The sequence below is a fragment of the Bacillus rossius genome, chromosome 13 (genome assembly GCF_032445375.1).
Source record: "Bacillus rossius redtenbacheri isolate Brsri chromosome 13, Brsri_v3, whole genome shotgun sequence".
Classification (NCBI taxonomy): Eukaryota; Metazoa; Arthropoda; class Insecta; order Phasmatodea; family Bacillidae; genus Bacillus; species Bacillus rossius.
In genome coordinates this window covers 30,824,676-30,839,990 of record NC_086340.1, presented here as the reverse complement: position 1 = coordinate 30,839,990, position 15,315 = coordinate 30,824,676, and the positions used below count along the sequence as shown (strand labels likewise).

The following is a 15,315-nucleotide window of genomic DNA, read 5'->3' as shown; positions in this document are numbered from 1 at the left end:
TTTAAATATTATTTTGGTTTAAATAAATTCATGCAAAAAATATTGATGAACAAAAAGCACAATTGATTTTAAAAAACATATATATATATATATACATATATAAATATATATATATATGTATATATATATATACATATATAAATATATATATATATATATATATATATATATATATATACATATATAAATATATATATATATATATATATATATATATATATATATATATATATATATATATATATATGAATAAAGTGATTTGAATAGTTCCAAACTTACAATACAAAATGAGATAACTATTTAATTTTTGTTAGGGTTGACTGTAATGTTACTCAACATTTATATTTTTACTTATTTTTGAATACAACAAATGAGGGCTTATTATTGTGGATTCTGTCAAAAACGAGAAAATCCATTAAAAACCACTTAGCTCGAACAATAATGTGCTCAAATTCAAAGATGCTCAGTTTTTAAAGAGCACAAAGTGTTATAGGACATGAAGTGGCATGTGGCATACATGTTTAACACAGCATCTATCAAGTAATTAGCAACTATGTATACACATTTCAGGAACAAATGATTTTAAGAAATTATGTTCATGAAGTTCAAGGTGAAACCATCAAGATACCAAGAGGTAAAGTAACTTTAACAAAATCTGCAGTGCCAACTATTTTTCCAAACTTGCCATCATACTTGACACAGCGCAAGCCATACAGAAGAAAACTAGAGATGAGTGTAAGTTCATTTTTGAATCAAACACAATACTTGCTGCAGTTACGACCATTTAAATTTAAAATTTCAAAGTAACCAAAATCTCACTTTAAACCATTTACAGTTGCTGGTGGCATTTTTACTTTTAATGAAAAATTTTTACCACACAGTACTCAAGTGGTTTTTAAGATAATTACTTGATTTTATGCTACAGCATAGCATAGCATAGCTGTGAATTTTGTGTGTGCATTATGATTGTTTTTTTGCATTAAGTCCAACAAAATATTTTTTTTCTTCATGGCAGGGGAAATTAACTTACCTTTTTTTTTTCTCCACAATTTTTTGGCTGTTCAGGAACATTGGATCTGCTGTAAAACAATTATGGCAGCAAAGTGCTCTATTTGCAGGGCAGGCATCACATGATATTTTATGTTATTTCATACCTTTTAAGTAAAACATAAAATTGAAAGAAATACATTTAAGTTTTATTAAAGGTATATAATTGAGAATCGTAACATGAAATTCAGTTAATCTATATTCACTTAAAGACTAGACTATAATTGTCTGTTTAAAATTACCTTATTCCAGTATAATTTGCAATGTTTATTAAAACTTGGGCACCAGCACAATTCAGAAGAAAAAATTTAAAAAAAAAAAAAAAAAAAAAAAAAAATGAAATCTAACACATTACAGATGAAATTCTTTTAAATATTTTGAGTGCATTACAATAGGAATAATAATAATTTTCAAAGTATTTGCTTTTCTATAAAACAAAACCTATGTGAGTTAATTTAATCACTGTTAAGTAGAGCTTTAAGGGAATTTTAATTTCAATCTGAAAATTCATTTACACTGGGCTTAGAAAATCCTATTTTATCACATAACAGTTTACACATACACACATCTTTAAAGAATACACAAATGTAAATAAAGTCAAAACAATCTTCATTGGAATCTGTAACAGATCCAGTAGTTCATAAAAGAAGGGATCATATTAAAAACTGTTTGTGAGATTAAAAAGAAAAATTCTTGTGTTATTAACTACTCAATTACCACCTCAGATTTGTTACTAATTGAAACACATTAGTTTTTGGCAATAATTTAAGTTATATCAGAAGCATAAAATAAATGTATGAAACTAGGTAAACAGTGTACTTTTACTGAATAGTTATTGTTAGAAATATATAGCAAAATAATAATCATGTTTGAACATTCTTGTTTTCAGAACATTGATAACAAAAATTCTGTCAAGATAGCTCGCTTAGAGCCACAAAGTGCCAGCTCACCAAGCACCACAAAAAACGAAAATGTGTGGCAGTGGCTAATATCAAGGTCTCTTGATAATAGTTGGGGCAGAAAAATAGAAAACAATGCTTCACTGACATATTTCTACTACCGAAAATCTGAGCAGAACAATGCAGATTTGTTAATTAAAGTTGTTTGGGAACGTGACAGTGCTCAGCCAAGTTTGTACATTTGCAATCGTAAAATAAATATGAGGAGGTTAAATTTTAACTATGTCCATACTACAGACAGCATTTTGTTACTTCTCAGAAAGTTGGAAATAATAGAGTTTTGCAAAGGGGTAAATATCAAAGAAATAACCAGCATGAACTCACCTCAAGTGTCATTAAAAATATTAAGTAATGCAACAATATGCAATGGAATTTTGTTTAGTCCAAAATGTTGCTTTGTTTCAAATGAAGTTTGCCTACACTGCAAATGCTTCAAAACACGATTAATAAGTAAATCTAAAGTTCCACGAAGATGCTTTCTAACTAGAAATGTGAAGCGTTCGGTACTAAAAGAAAGATCTGCCATTACAATGATAAAACACTTACAAGGAAAAAACAAACAGCTTTCTACTACTGCTTTACAAGAGGCCATAAACAATTTGCCAGAAAAACAGCAAGAAGCTGTAAAACAGTGCTTTCATTCATGTACGTTGCAGAAAAATTCTTTTAGTAAGAAATGGATACTGGAATGTATTCTTATGCGATGTAAGAGCCCTTCTTTGTACAAGCATATTCAAGAACAAAAAATTCTTCATGTTCCCACAGTACGCACTATGAACACATACATCCGAGGTATAAAGGCAGAATGTGGCATTTCAGATGATATTCTGCAGTGCATTCAATGTAAACTGAAATCCTTGCCTATAAGAAAAGACACAATTGAACGTCATGGTGTACTGCTGTTTGACGAAATAAGTTTAACACAACATTTGGATTTAAATTCAGTGTCTGGTACAATCACAGGGTTAGTGGACATAGGTTCTAATACAACATACACACAAATCTCTCAGTATGCTGACCATGGTTTGGTCCTATTCTTTCGGCCATTTATTGGTAACTGGGGCCAGGTTGTTGGTGTGTATCTCACCAAAAATGCAGCCCCTGGCAATGTCCTTACAAATTTGGTTCTGGATGCTATTGTGAAACTAGATGCAGCTGGTCTGTTTGTAGACTGCGTAGTGTGTGATGGAGCAACAACAAACCGTTCAATGTGGAAAAAGTTTGGTATTGGCATAAAAGATGAGAAGAAAGTTTGTAATTCAGTTACCCACCCATGTAGTGAAACAGGCGACAGAAAGTTATATTTCATTTCTGATGGTCCACACTTGTTTAAGTGCATAAGAAACAGATGGCTTAAATCACGTGTATTTAAGGTTAGTTTTCATATGTAAAAAAAAATTGCTGACATTTCAATATGATTATTTGATTGTTAAAATCTGTTACGGAATTTGTTTTATTTAAGATCGGGATGGAAGAAGCATGCATGAACCACTTGGAACTTCTACTGAAGTATGACAGTAAAGCGGCAGGCCTAAGAATGGCCCCAAATTTAACATATAAACATGTGCAGCCAAATAATTTCCAGAAAATGAGTGTTACTCTCATGAAGCAGGTAACTACAAATTGCTGTACAAATTATGTAATTTCCATAATGCAGTTATTCATAATAAAAGTTCTACACATCAAAATTTAAGCGATGATGGTACTTGTCATTGTTTTCTTTACCGACTAACTACCAGTGGCACTAATGAATTTATGAACACAATTTTCTTTTACTTCCAAGAGCATTTTTGGGAATGAAATGGGAAATATGGGCTCGGCCAATTTATTCACATCCTGTGCACAAAACACATAAAAATTATTTTGTAAATTAAATATATATACTTGTTTTATTAAATAAGTACACAAAAATAATTTTATAGACAGTTTATTTTTTACCAATAATTATTTTTAACATGGGGAGACAACAAAAGTTTTACTAAATTATTTTGATACCACTCAAAATTAAAATTCAACTTACTAGGCTACACTAGATGTTAAATTATTAAGTTATTTGTATTGGGCATTGCATGAACTGAAATAATCCAATAATCACTGATGAAAACATTATATTTAAGAACTAAAAAAATTAATAAATTGTATGTCACCAGTATAGTTTTATATTTAACATTTTTTTTACAAACAACCTAGCTTAATAATTTAATTTACATTATCACACAAACACAATACATTTGAGGGTAATTACATGATTAAAACTGGTTAGAAACTTACACGAAACTCACATTAAAAAAATAATTTCTTATTGCTGTAAAAATTATAATGAAATTTTTATGCTTTTAGCTTTTCAGCATGGAAACAGCTGCAGCTTTGAAGTTTTACAGTAACAAGCCTGGTCTAGAAAATATTTCTGGCACTGTAAATTACATAGAAAAAGTTGCACAAGTTTATTCCATACTAGACAACAACAAACCATGGAAAGGCCTGACTGTTGGATCAGATGATGAAAAGGTAAAACTCTAAATTTTGAAATATTTCAATATTATGTCTGTACATAACAAATAGGCTACTCAGAATTATTCGTTTAGTTATTTTTTATAATAACTGATATAAAAAAATACAGTAATAATTTAACATTAAAAGAAATATTTGCTTCTATTCATAAACTGCACTTAACAAAAATAAAGATTTTCCTGTATTGAAACATGAAAAATACTTAATGAATAATGATTCTTTGTTTCTTATGTAGACACTTCGTGGTTTCTTGGAGTATATTGACATGTGGGAATTATCCACCAAATATCAGCCAGAATTGTTTCTTTCACCATCAACAGCCTGTGGAATAAGAGTAACGATAACATCAATCATTGAGTTGTCACATACACTTAATTCTATTGGCTTTCGTTACCTTCTCACATCAAAGGTAAACCAAAACATATTGGAGGTATGTATTATTTAAAAAACATTCATAGCTGATTTTTTAAAGCAAATAATAGCTAATTAACTAATCCTTATTTGATGTCTATAGGAAAAGTTCAATATTGCAAATGGAATTTAATTTTTTTGCCTTATAAAATTTTTAATAATTATATTTGGGAAAGCAGAAAAAATGTTATGAAATGCAGGAAAGTAATCAGTGTTGAAAATGAAAAATAGGGACAAATTTATGGGCATATCAACTGTGGCATTCCCTGCCTCTGAGCACCTGGCGACGACAGAGAGGGCAGGAGCAAGAGACACTACATGCCAAGGGACAAATTAATTCTAGTGCAGGCTTAGTAATACAAATACACATATTATTTCACTGATTTTTCCAGCACAATTTAATATATTTAAAAACAATCAGCTAGTAATTTTATAACGTGATAGTTACAATTTCTTATATTACTTCTCTAAAACATGTGTTTTGACTTCAGTGAAATTCCATTGAAACATAAGAAATACAGCTTTGGAGCTTCATTATAAAAGTTCACAATTTTAAAACATATTACATGGGTATAGAATTATATGTTTCAATTAAGTGTGGTACTTTGCAATGAGATTTCAATTTAAATAACAAATAATTAAATTGAGTCCATCACTTACAGCATAATAAATAAGTAAATTAAATATAACAAATCCAACTTAAAACCTTTACACATATCTACCTACATGTTTTATTCTCCACTCTTATGAAGGCAGCCATGTCGTTGAAAATCTGAATTGTATTGTTTTGTCCAGTTTCCATTTTAATACCTAATAGATAATTCTTATAGTTCTGCAACTTACACATAAAACTTGTGTGTCTTAAGTAACACATCACAAAATATTAATGCTGATAACCTGTTTTTGTCACTTTTTGCAGCACTTCTTTGGTTTGATACGGCAGTGCAATGGTGTTAATATCCATCCCAGCCCCAGAGAATTTCTATTTTCAACAAGACTGTTATCAGTATACAATTTGGCAAAACCATCCAAACATGGAAATTGTCCAACTGACACTGAGACTCAGTTACAAGTATTGACGACACTGGAAGACATTGCTAAAGTTGAGATAAATAAACCAAATGTAATTGATGAAGAGCTGGACAAATGGCTACAATCCAGTGAGTCACATGTCACTTTCGGAGTACACAACTCATGCCTAATTGACCATGACTACGTAGCATCACATATAGATGATATTGTTTTCTACATTGCTGGCTATGTTGTACGTAAGATTAAAAGCAGATATCAGTGCTCTTCTTGCAATGATTCTCTAATTGGAAAATCTGACGATCAGTATTTTTCAAAATATGGTTTGGTAATTGATCTTCGTAACCAAGGTAATTTAATTGTTCCATCACAGCAACTGCACAATTTCCTTTGTGAAATAGAAACAACTGTGCAAAGCACATTAAAACCTGACAAACTTAGTGCCGACCATTTATTACATATTATCAGAGAGGTCACAGCCAAAATAAGTACACAAAGTTTGGGCTGTGTTTATCACGAAGAGGAATTGCTAAAGTTTATTATAAAATTCTACTGTACAACACGACTTCATTTCTACCTCAGACAAGTAAACAGGAATTCTAAGCAGCAAGTAAAGTCTTTCACAATGCGTAAACTATCCAAAGTGTAAAACCGCTACATAATTCACATTAATCATGAGCATGTGAATCCCAGTGTAATGTTGCATTTATGAAGCTCTATCTTAGCTTTATGTATTCATATTAACACAGTGCTGCCAAGTATTAAGTATTTTAAGTAGTTTATGGACCTAGAGCACATGTTTATTTGAATTAGTGTGTTTTAGAGATGAAGGATTTTTTTTAATGTCACCTACAACTTTGCTAGGCACAAGTACTCTACCTACTACAGAAAAACTTTAAGGCATGAACAATAATAATGTTTGGAAGCCAAAATATTCTTAATTGTAATACTTTCTGATAAAACAGCACAAGAGGAATGGAATACACCAAGACATATGAAGAAAAAAGCATAAACCTTGTTCAGTATGAAGTTGTGTATTCATAGAAACATGGAAGACCATGTTAATCAAGTAATGTCATCAGTATAAACACTTGCAGATATCAGTGCTCCTGAAGATGATTAATTTGTTTGCATCATCATGCTCAGCATCTTTACAGAAAAATATGACACCATGGTTATGGTACTAGAGAGCTCCAATACAATTATCAAATCAGACATTGTAAAAAAAATTAGTAAACAATGTAGCAAAGAATGTTGGTTCTAATCTTTCTGAAACCTCATTATTTGCAGTACTAAAGACAAACATGAGTACAAAAACTGGAATGTCTATTCTGGCACAAGTACCCAGATAACTAGAAGGAAAGACTGGTTAGAATATTATATGAACACTAGCTGCCCGACCCGGCTTCGCACGGTTGTATTAATGGGGAAAAAATGAGACCAAATCTCCTATTTACAGTTATAATAAATGAAATAAAATGAAAATTAATTAATTTTGACAAAAACTTAATACAATGCTTTGTAATGTACCGAAGAAAAAACGAATAGCACCGATGGTTTCCCGACTCTCAAGCACGCAACGTTGTCATGGAAACGAAGTACCCACTGTTTCCCGGGCTTAAACACCAATCAACATTGATAATCAGTTTATTATTAATTATAAATTATTAAGACTATTAATCGAAATAAAAACTACCCTATCTCTCAAGTTGGAAACAATTACACATAAATGCCAATTTTCATCAAAATCGGTTGACTTGGTAAAGAGTTCACTGGACCTTTTTAGAAATCAGATGTAGTTAGTAATTGTCTTCTTAATTTGAATAATTTATATCACTTTCAAATCCCGACCGACTTTGTTCTACCAGTGTATAGTTATTTACCTGTATATATCTAAAAATTGGTGGTCTGTATTTAATGAGTGATGAGGACTACACTAACAATGAAATAGCCGTTGCCATGGAGACGAATGAAGCATCAACAAAGCAACAGCCGTTGCCATGGTGATTTCCTACCAAAAACTGGAAATAAAAAAAAAAATTTAGGGGTGGACTACCCCTAACATTTAGGGGGATGAAAAATAGATGTTGGCCGATTCTCATAGATACCGGATAAGCACAAAAAATTTCATCAAAATCGGTCAAGCCGTTTTGGAGGAGTATGGCAACGAAAACTGTGACACGAGAATTTTATATATAAGATTGCTCAAAAAAAGTTACGATTGCAAACAATGACATTCTCTTAGGTGTAGGTTAAGGATAATTTGTAGCAAAGCAGAATGAAAGTAATGGTGCTATAAAAATAAGCATAGTGGTATATGTGCAACAGAGTTCGTCAAACATTCTGTCTACAGAATGGTAGAAAGAGGTGTTATCATGTTTTCTGAGTTATAGTGTACAAGTATGACTTTAGTGTACAAGAAGAGTTTGAGGCCACAGCAACAAATATTAGTGGATTATATAGGCTGAATGAAATAGCTTTGAATGTGGCCATCATAAAAGTAATGATCGCTGGTACCACTAATGTGGTGTCGCCTCTTAAGCACAAAGTTCTGGACTGCTGCACAGTCTTATCGTTGTGCATAAGGCAACACTGAGATTTGAGTGGTAACCATAACATTATATGGTGGAGAAATGAAGCTAAAGGTGTTCAAGTCTCTTGAGAGCTTTCATTCAAGAATCTGTACCAAATATTTCATGGCTAAAATGATTCTGAAACTATTTATTTAAGCCATTTTCACTCGTCTGAAGATGGAGTCCAAAAACAAAATTTGGAAACAGAATTACTCATCCTTTCTCACAGTATATTCTCAAATTATTTTTGTAAACAGATACCACTCTGATATCTGGAGCGGTTGTTAAACGTGTGGTATTTCCTGAAGCTCTGTGCATCATATGTGGTGCCCTGGCCTACACAAAGTATAATGCTAGGTTAGTGGTAAGAGGGCTCAGTCAAGAGTATGGTGTGATTACTTAGAGACAGTGGCTCCTCTAGTGAGCCATTCAACAATTAGGACTTTTTGATAGAGGTGTTAGAACGGGATATAAATTGATAAAAGCTTTTCTTTATGGTGATTTGGAGGAGCAGATATTCACGAAACCACAAAAGGATTGCAAAGGCAAGGTTTGTAAGTTAAATGAGGCAATCCAAGGGTTTGGAATTAAAAAAAAACAAACCAATAAAACAAAATATTTGAACTTGGACTTACAAGATTGAAACAATAATCCTGCATTTATAAGAAAAGAAATGTTGTCATTGATTTTTACATTGTTTGTTAATGATTGTTTTGTTCACTAAAGATGAAGCTGAATATTAAAGAAATGATGGAAAAGCTTAGTAAGTGATTCAGGATTAAATATATCAGTGATACACAGGAATGTTTTGGAACAAGATATGTTAATGAAAAAAAAAACAATAAATATAAAACAATACATGATAACCAAAGAAGATACACAGAACAAATCTTGGAATGCTTCATTATACGCCAGATACCATCAACAATAATGTACACAAGCCTATGAGAGAAGAGGCAATTATAAAACCAAACCAATTAACATTTGGTTGGATCAATTTTGTATTGAGCCATCTTTACTAGACCACACATTTCTCATGCAACAAATGTTTCGAGACAGTTAAATTTCATTTTCAGCATGGGCCAAAAGAGTGTTAAAAAGTACCATGGAGTATGCCCTAGTGTTCCAGAGCTAGATTTGAAATTTTTACAACATGCGTGAATGCTGATTTTATCAGCCAGTACATTAAGGGTACATTTTAGAGATAAATAGCCTATTTCTCATGTTGGTATAGTCAAAAAATGTTACTACTACTACTTGTTAGTTGAGTTGTAGTTAATTAGGTTTCTATGTTCCTTTTCGTTTATGACTTCTGCCAGCATGATGACTACAGAAAGAAAAAGAATGTATTATGTTTCTATATGTATTGGGTTATAATGACTTATTACAAGAACAGTCAATATTGAAGAACATGTGCATTACAAAATAATGTATTTTACATTAAAACAATTCTTTTAGTTTTGCCCTTATTAGTGCAAGAGTTAAGTGCTGACTCATTCTAGCTGCCACTGAGGTGAAGAAAGGGTGCTGATTGTTAACAAAACATAAACAACCAGCTTGCTGCACATTTCTATTTTCATTTCTTGCACAATGTCTACACCAGTTAAGTTGTTTCAGTGACAGTTCTGTCAGATTCTATCATGTGCTGCTAAGAGAAAAAGAGCACAAAGAAGAGTTAGAAGTTACAAAAATGAACAGTCAAGAACTTAGTACGTATATTTGTGATATTATTTATTAAAATGTTATCAATATTGTTTACATTTACTGCATTATTATCTTTCAAATGATATAGGGCTGGCTTTATATCAGCCTCCTATATACAACAAATGTAGTGCAAAATGTGGAGCCAGTAAACATAGCTTTCTTTTACTTATTTAACAAATAATGACAAATGGTTATGGACACTAATTAACTTTTTATTCACAACTATAAGAACACATCCATGCATTGATTATTAAAAAGTTATAAAAAAATGCAATTTCTTATACACTACAATGTATCGCCCATACCAATCACAAAATTTAGCTCTACCGTTCAGGCCTCTGACACTTGCTGCTTTGTAATATTATTTAAGCTAATTTTAATGTGATAGTGAATTTTATGTAATTGTCTTTGTGGTTCCTTATTATTTTTTCTTTCAACTTTTGCAACATTGCAAAGTACCTGTTGCACTAACAGAAAACTTAGTGGACCTATGTACATATTTAATTAATATTTGGTTCTATAAGTCTAAGTTTCAAATTATGATAATAACTAACATTAGTGTTTGTAGCATTTGTAAATAATATTCATTATTGATAACTTAATTGTAGTGTCAATTAACTTATTTGACAAAATGTAATAATATATGGATGTATTTATCGAAAGACGTAGGTACATATTTTTAAACAGAAAATGTTTAAGCCTAGGAATAATGTTTATTTGTAAGTAAACAATTATTTAAAATCTTTTGATTAAAGCCATTAAGCCATTATAGAGGAAATTTTTTAGAGAATGCTAAAAATAGTAATTGTTTTACTCATAAGTAACAGTTACAAGAAGTTATGCCCAGATTATGAAGTGGTGCATTATTGACTCACTGACATAGACTACATATAAGTATTTGCAAAATGTCAAATTTGGAATCCTACATCATATTCTATTTCTCTGTATCACAGACAAATAATACCAAAAACAGTTTTCTTGTCATTAAAAATGAGATATAAATCTTTCACTTGACGTCGTACCGACCATGGCCGTTAAGCCCGTGCTCCGCACCGCCAGTACCGTATCCCGTTTTCGGAGCGCGCCCCTCGCCCAGCCGGATTGAGTCAAGCGAGCGCCCCGGGCGTGACCTCAATTAACTGAATTAAACATCAGGACACGAAACCCCGGGGGCTCGACTACGGAAAACAATTCCCAAACGAAGCTTTAGAATGAAATTAAGTAATCACAAGCAATGAGCAAGTGAATCGTAGAGACTTCGTGCGTGCGCGGCTCGCACAGAACAGAAAACAATCCTCGTTACTAGCCACAGCGGCTACTGGCCTTGATTAATTGGCCTATGATAGTGGTCTAGCCAAACTAAGGGAATTCAAACCCAAACAGTGCACATTGAAACAATTTGTATTTAAATTTACAGTCGCCAACTTGGTGCCACTTTTTAAATTAATAAATCAATTAAAACAATTGTTAAGCCTTAGGCAAATATTTACCAGGTGCAAAGTTTTAATCAAGCACCTGGAGCATGTTTTTTACTCATCATATAACAAATTAAATTATTATAAGTTTTCGGTGCCGACTCACAAAGAAGAGAAAGTTTCTCTTCCTTGCGAGGCGGCCATGTTCGGCAGTCTCCAACCACTCCGCGCCGGGAACAGACGTGTGTCCGTGGGCAGCATTCAAGTTTGTTTCATTGATTATTTTTATTCTGTACTACACCTTCAAATTTAAATCCTTTTATTAATTCATCGCTGCCCACGTCGACTCTGCGCGTATTTTGCGGAACTGGGCCTATCCCGACCGTCGTCATTGTGATACCACGCTATGCATCGTATCACGGAACTTACGGTACTGGCAGACTCCAGCGAAAGTATTTTTAATTAAGGACGCCGTGCATATGCCTGCCGGCTGCACTAACGTAAGTGTTTCTCCGAACTTAGGAGCCCGCTCATAGAGCCCCCCCTGCACCCGTTAACTTACGGCGCTGGCCGTCTCCAGCGAGCATCGACCCGCGTCCCGCGAGACTGCCGCGGTAACAATTTTAGTGTCGCGTAGTGTTGTGTTTTTTGTTAATTGTGTAACCGCTAGACGTCGCCAAGTGTTGGCGAGAGGTTTTGTAGCGGGACTAAATTAAAGGTAATTCTCACCAACTCGTATACAATCATTTTTCGTAGTCTCCCGTCCTCCACACGGCCGAGCGGCCTGCACAGCCAAGGGAGAACCATTCAGGTTAGATTCAAGCCGTGTACCTGGCGGAGCACGCGGGGGCAGAGTACCCACGACCCAACATCAACAGCCTAGCAGCCCGCTAGCCTGGCGCCCCTCTGGACAACAACAGCATCGCGACGCCCGTAGCGCCCGTCAGGTACCCCCCGGGCCTTTGAGGTCGGGTGACGGCACACTGTATTTACAAACAGAATATAACTTTAGTCAGTAAATAGGTCCAAAATATTTAATGTACAATGAAATTGTATTACAGTAACCCAGTTCATATGGCATGAAGCCCATAACAAATTAACTGCATTAAAAAAATGAAAGTTGTTTCAACCTTAAATGTAAGATATCACTACAGTGTACCCACCAAAACTTAACTTTAAAAATTTCTTCCTTTAAGCTAGAGCCTAAGAGACTCTTCCTAAATAAAGCAAGGATGTAATAATTTAAACTGCTAAAATTATAGACCCCATATAATAAATCACACAAAAATTTATTTTTTTTTATAAATGTTGAACAAAATGTTTCGGCATTGAACCCTTCAAAAAGTAAACCCAACATTCTAACCTAACCAATCATTCACTCCATTTCACAGTAATTTTAATGTAGCTAACCTAACATTTCTACTTGTTAAAACAGTATACTACAATAACATAATGATTTCTTAAATAATTTTTAAAAAATATGTCAAGAATTGTGATACTGTGAAAATGGTTGGTTAGGTTATATTTAGTAAGCTACATTTAAAATACTTAAATAGTGGGTAAGGACAGTTGGTTATGTTAGTTATATTACAACGATTGAGAAATTAAAATGGTCAGTTGAGTTAGGCTAGCTACAAAAAAAAATTGTAAAATCGTTTAGTTAAGAACCACCCCTTTAAACTACACATCCAATGGCACTGATTTAATTATTTAATTTTTTTTATTGAATATATTTGCCATCCTGCTTCACATAGTGCTAGCAGATTAAGCACAAAAGGAACATCCATTTACCTACCACATTTTATCCCTATTTCAAATTTTTAAACAAGCACAAATGCTGCAAGTAGATGGGTGCACAAGCTCACTACACTCATAGTTTTGAAAACAAAATTTCAGTGAAGCAATGAAAAGTTGGGAAAAAAAAATTATTTTTCTCTTAAATATCTTAGTAAATCACTAATGTTTTGTGTCCATAAATGTTAAATTCGGACTTGCTGTAACTGATAATGGAATATGGGATGTAAATTGTATTAGTGGCACGAATAAAAATTACGTTGTTAAGCTTGGAAAGACTGTCGCATATCCCGAGAAATCAGTCGAATAATAACCAAGTGAAAGGTTATTTATATTACGCTTGCTATATTAATAACAAGTAAATCTGTAATTTATCTGTAATTGAAGTACAAAGCTGACCTCAACTTCACTTTAGTTATTATTCGCCTAATTTCCATTAATCCGCGAATCAGCAACGTTAACAAACTAAAAAGTCGTTCATCACAATAGTATAGTTACTGTGATATCAAACCGATAAAAACACAAACAAACACATCTATTTTCATCCAGTCATAACTTATCTCAAATATTTGCTTACCTTCATATGCAGGTTCGATTGCTCGCGGCGAAACAAAAACGCAGTAGTTGTTATTTACGTATCCAAAAGCCATAAAGTTGTGAAATTCACACATTCTTTACGGAAGACTTGTTCAATATAATTCTTGCAAAAAAAAGCACATAACCAAATACCATACCGACTATTTTAATTGACTTCAATGCGGTTTTCTCACGTTCACCCTCATAAAATGGCAGTGTTGTGTTACCCTTTAGCTACGCCAGCGCACCTAGCGGCAGAAATTTTCCCTGTGCCAAACTCGCCCATAAGAAAAGCCGTTTTCTTCCTAACCTGTAGTAGAATAATTAACCTTACCTCTGGCCAGGGTCTCCAGATTGAGTTTTCAAAATTTCCCCAAAACAGACAAAAAATTTCCCCAAAATGATACAGATTTCCCCAAAAATCTTTAACCTACCTTATCTACCTATTCCTTTAAAATATTATTTATTATCAGTGTTGGCCGCTTAAAGGTGTGGTATTATATGTTCATAGCTGTAAAACTATCGTACGTATCAAGAATCAAAGTATATAAATTAATTTTTTATGTATAAATAAAAAAATTCGTCTAACCAGAAAAATAAAAATAATAATAAAACCTGCTATACGGGCGTCATTTTTTATTTTTTTATTATTTTGTTTTTTTTTCGTTCTATTGATTTACCGATCACGATGATTTTTTTTAATTGTATGCAAGAGAGCTAATTTGTGGTTTAATGACTGACTAAAGTAAAATTACAGCAGCATAATTGTATTTATTAATTTTTGATAATATTGAGTACCTATATACCAACACAAAATATGCATTTTCTCTGTCATAAATATTACAGTAGATTGACCTATTATAGTAAAAAGATTGTGTTACATAGTACAATTAACGAATGAAATTAAGTGAAATCTATTATACATATGTAACTATTTTACTAATGTAAACACTATATATCATTTATGCTGGAATAAAACAACAATAATGTCAGTACAACCATACTTATGCCAAAAGCAACATGACACCGACATCGTAATTATTATTATATACATCCTCTGACTTAAACTTGGCAAGCCTTTTAGTGCTTAGCTCAAATTTATTACAGCCTTAGTTTCTCAAACTGTACCGCACTCTAATTATGTGATCTGCTGTGCTTGTATGCATTCTATTTCTCAATTTGTTTTTCACCACATTCATTATGGAGAATGCTCTCTCCACACTAGCATTCGAGAACACCAATACCTATCAACTTATTCAAATCAAGGCCATCTGTAGCTAGCTGCTTTTTTAATGC

General features: G+C 32.8%; 1 protein-coding gene and 1 long non-coding RNA gene across 2 annotated transcripts; one reads left to right on the top strand and one right to left on the bottom strand.

Annotated features, from left to right (window-relative positions):
- The first annotated feature begins 278 nt into the window (after nucleotides 1–278).
- On the top strand, nucleotides 279–4,526 carry LOC134538424 (uncharacterized). The gene is made up of 4 exons (XM_063379747.1): nucleotides 279–735; nucleotides 1,937–3,379; nucleotides 3,469–3,618; nucleotides 4,347–4,526. The coding sequence occupies exons 1-4, from the start codon at nucleotides 577–579 to the stop codon at nucleotides 4,524–4,526; spliced, it is 1,932 nt and encodes a 643-aa protein (XP_063235817.1). The 5' UTR covers nucleotides 279–576.
- Nucleotides 3,918–14,378, bottom strand: LOC134538425 (uncharacterized). Its single transcript, XR_010076142.1, has 2 exons — nucleotides 12,481–14,378; nucleotides 3,918–4,838 (listed from the first exon to the last, which is right to left on the bottom strand). It is a non-coding gene; the product is annotated as an uncharacterized LOC134538425 (long non-coding RNA).
- Between the last annotated feature and the right edge of the window lie 937 nt (nucleotides 14,379–15,315).

What these genes read in the sequence shown, in the direction of transcription:
- LOC134538424 (XM_063379747.1), top strand. Translation starts at nt 577, where the DNA reads ATGATTTTAAGAAATTATGTTCATGAAGTTCAAGGTGAAACCATCAAG. An exon ending in GAAGAAAACTAGAGATGAGT is followed by an intron (nt 736 to 1,936) that starts GTAAGTTCATTT and finishes TCTTGTTTTCAG; the next exon opens with AACATTGATAACAAAAATTC. An exon ending in TTAAATCACGTGTATTTAAG is followed by an intron (nt 3,380 to 3,468) that starts GTTAGTTTTCAT and finishes GTTTTATTTAAG; the next exon opens with ATCGGGATGGAAGAAGCATG.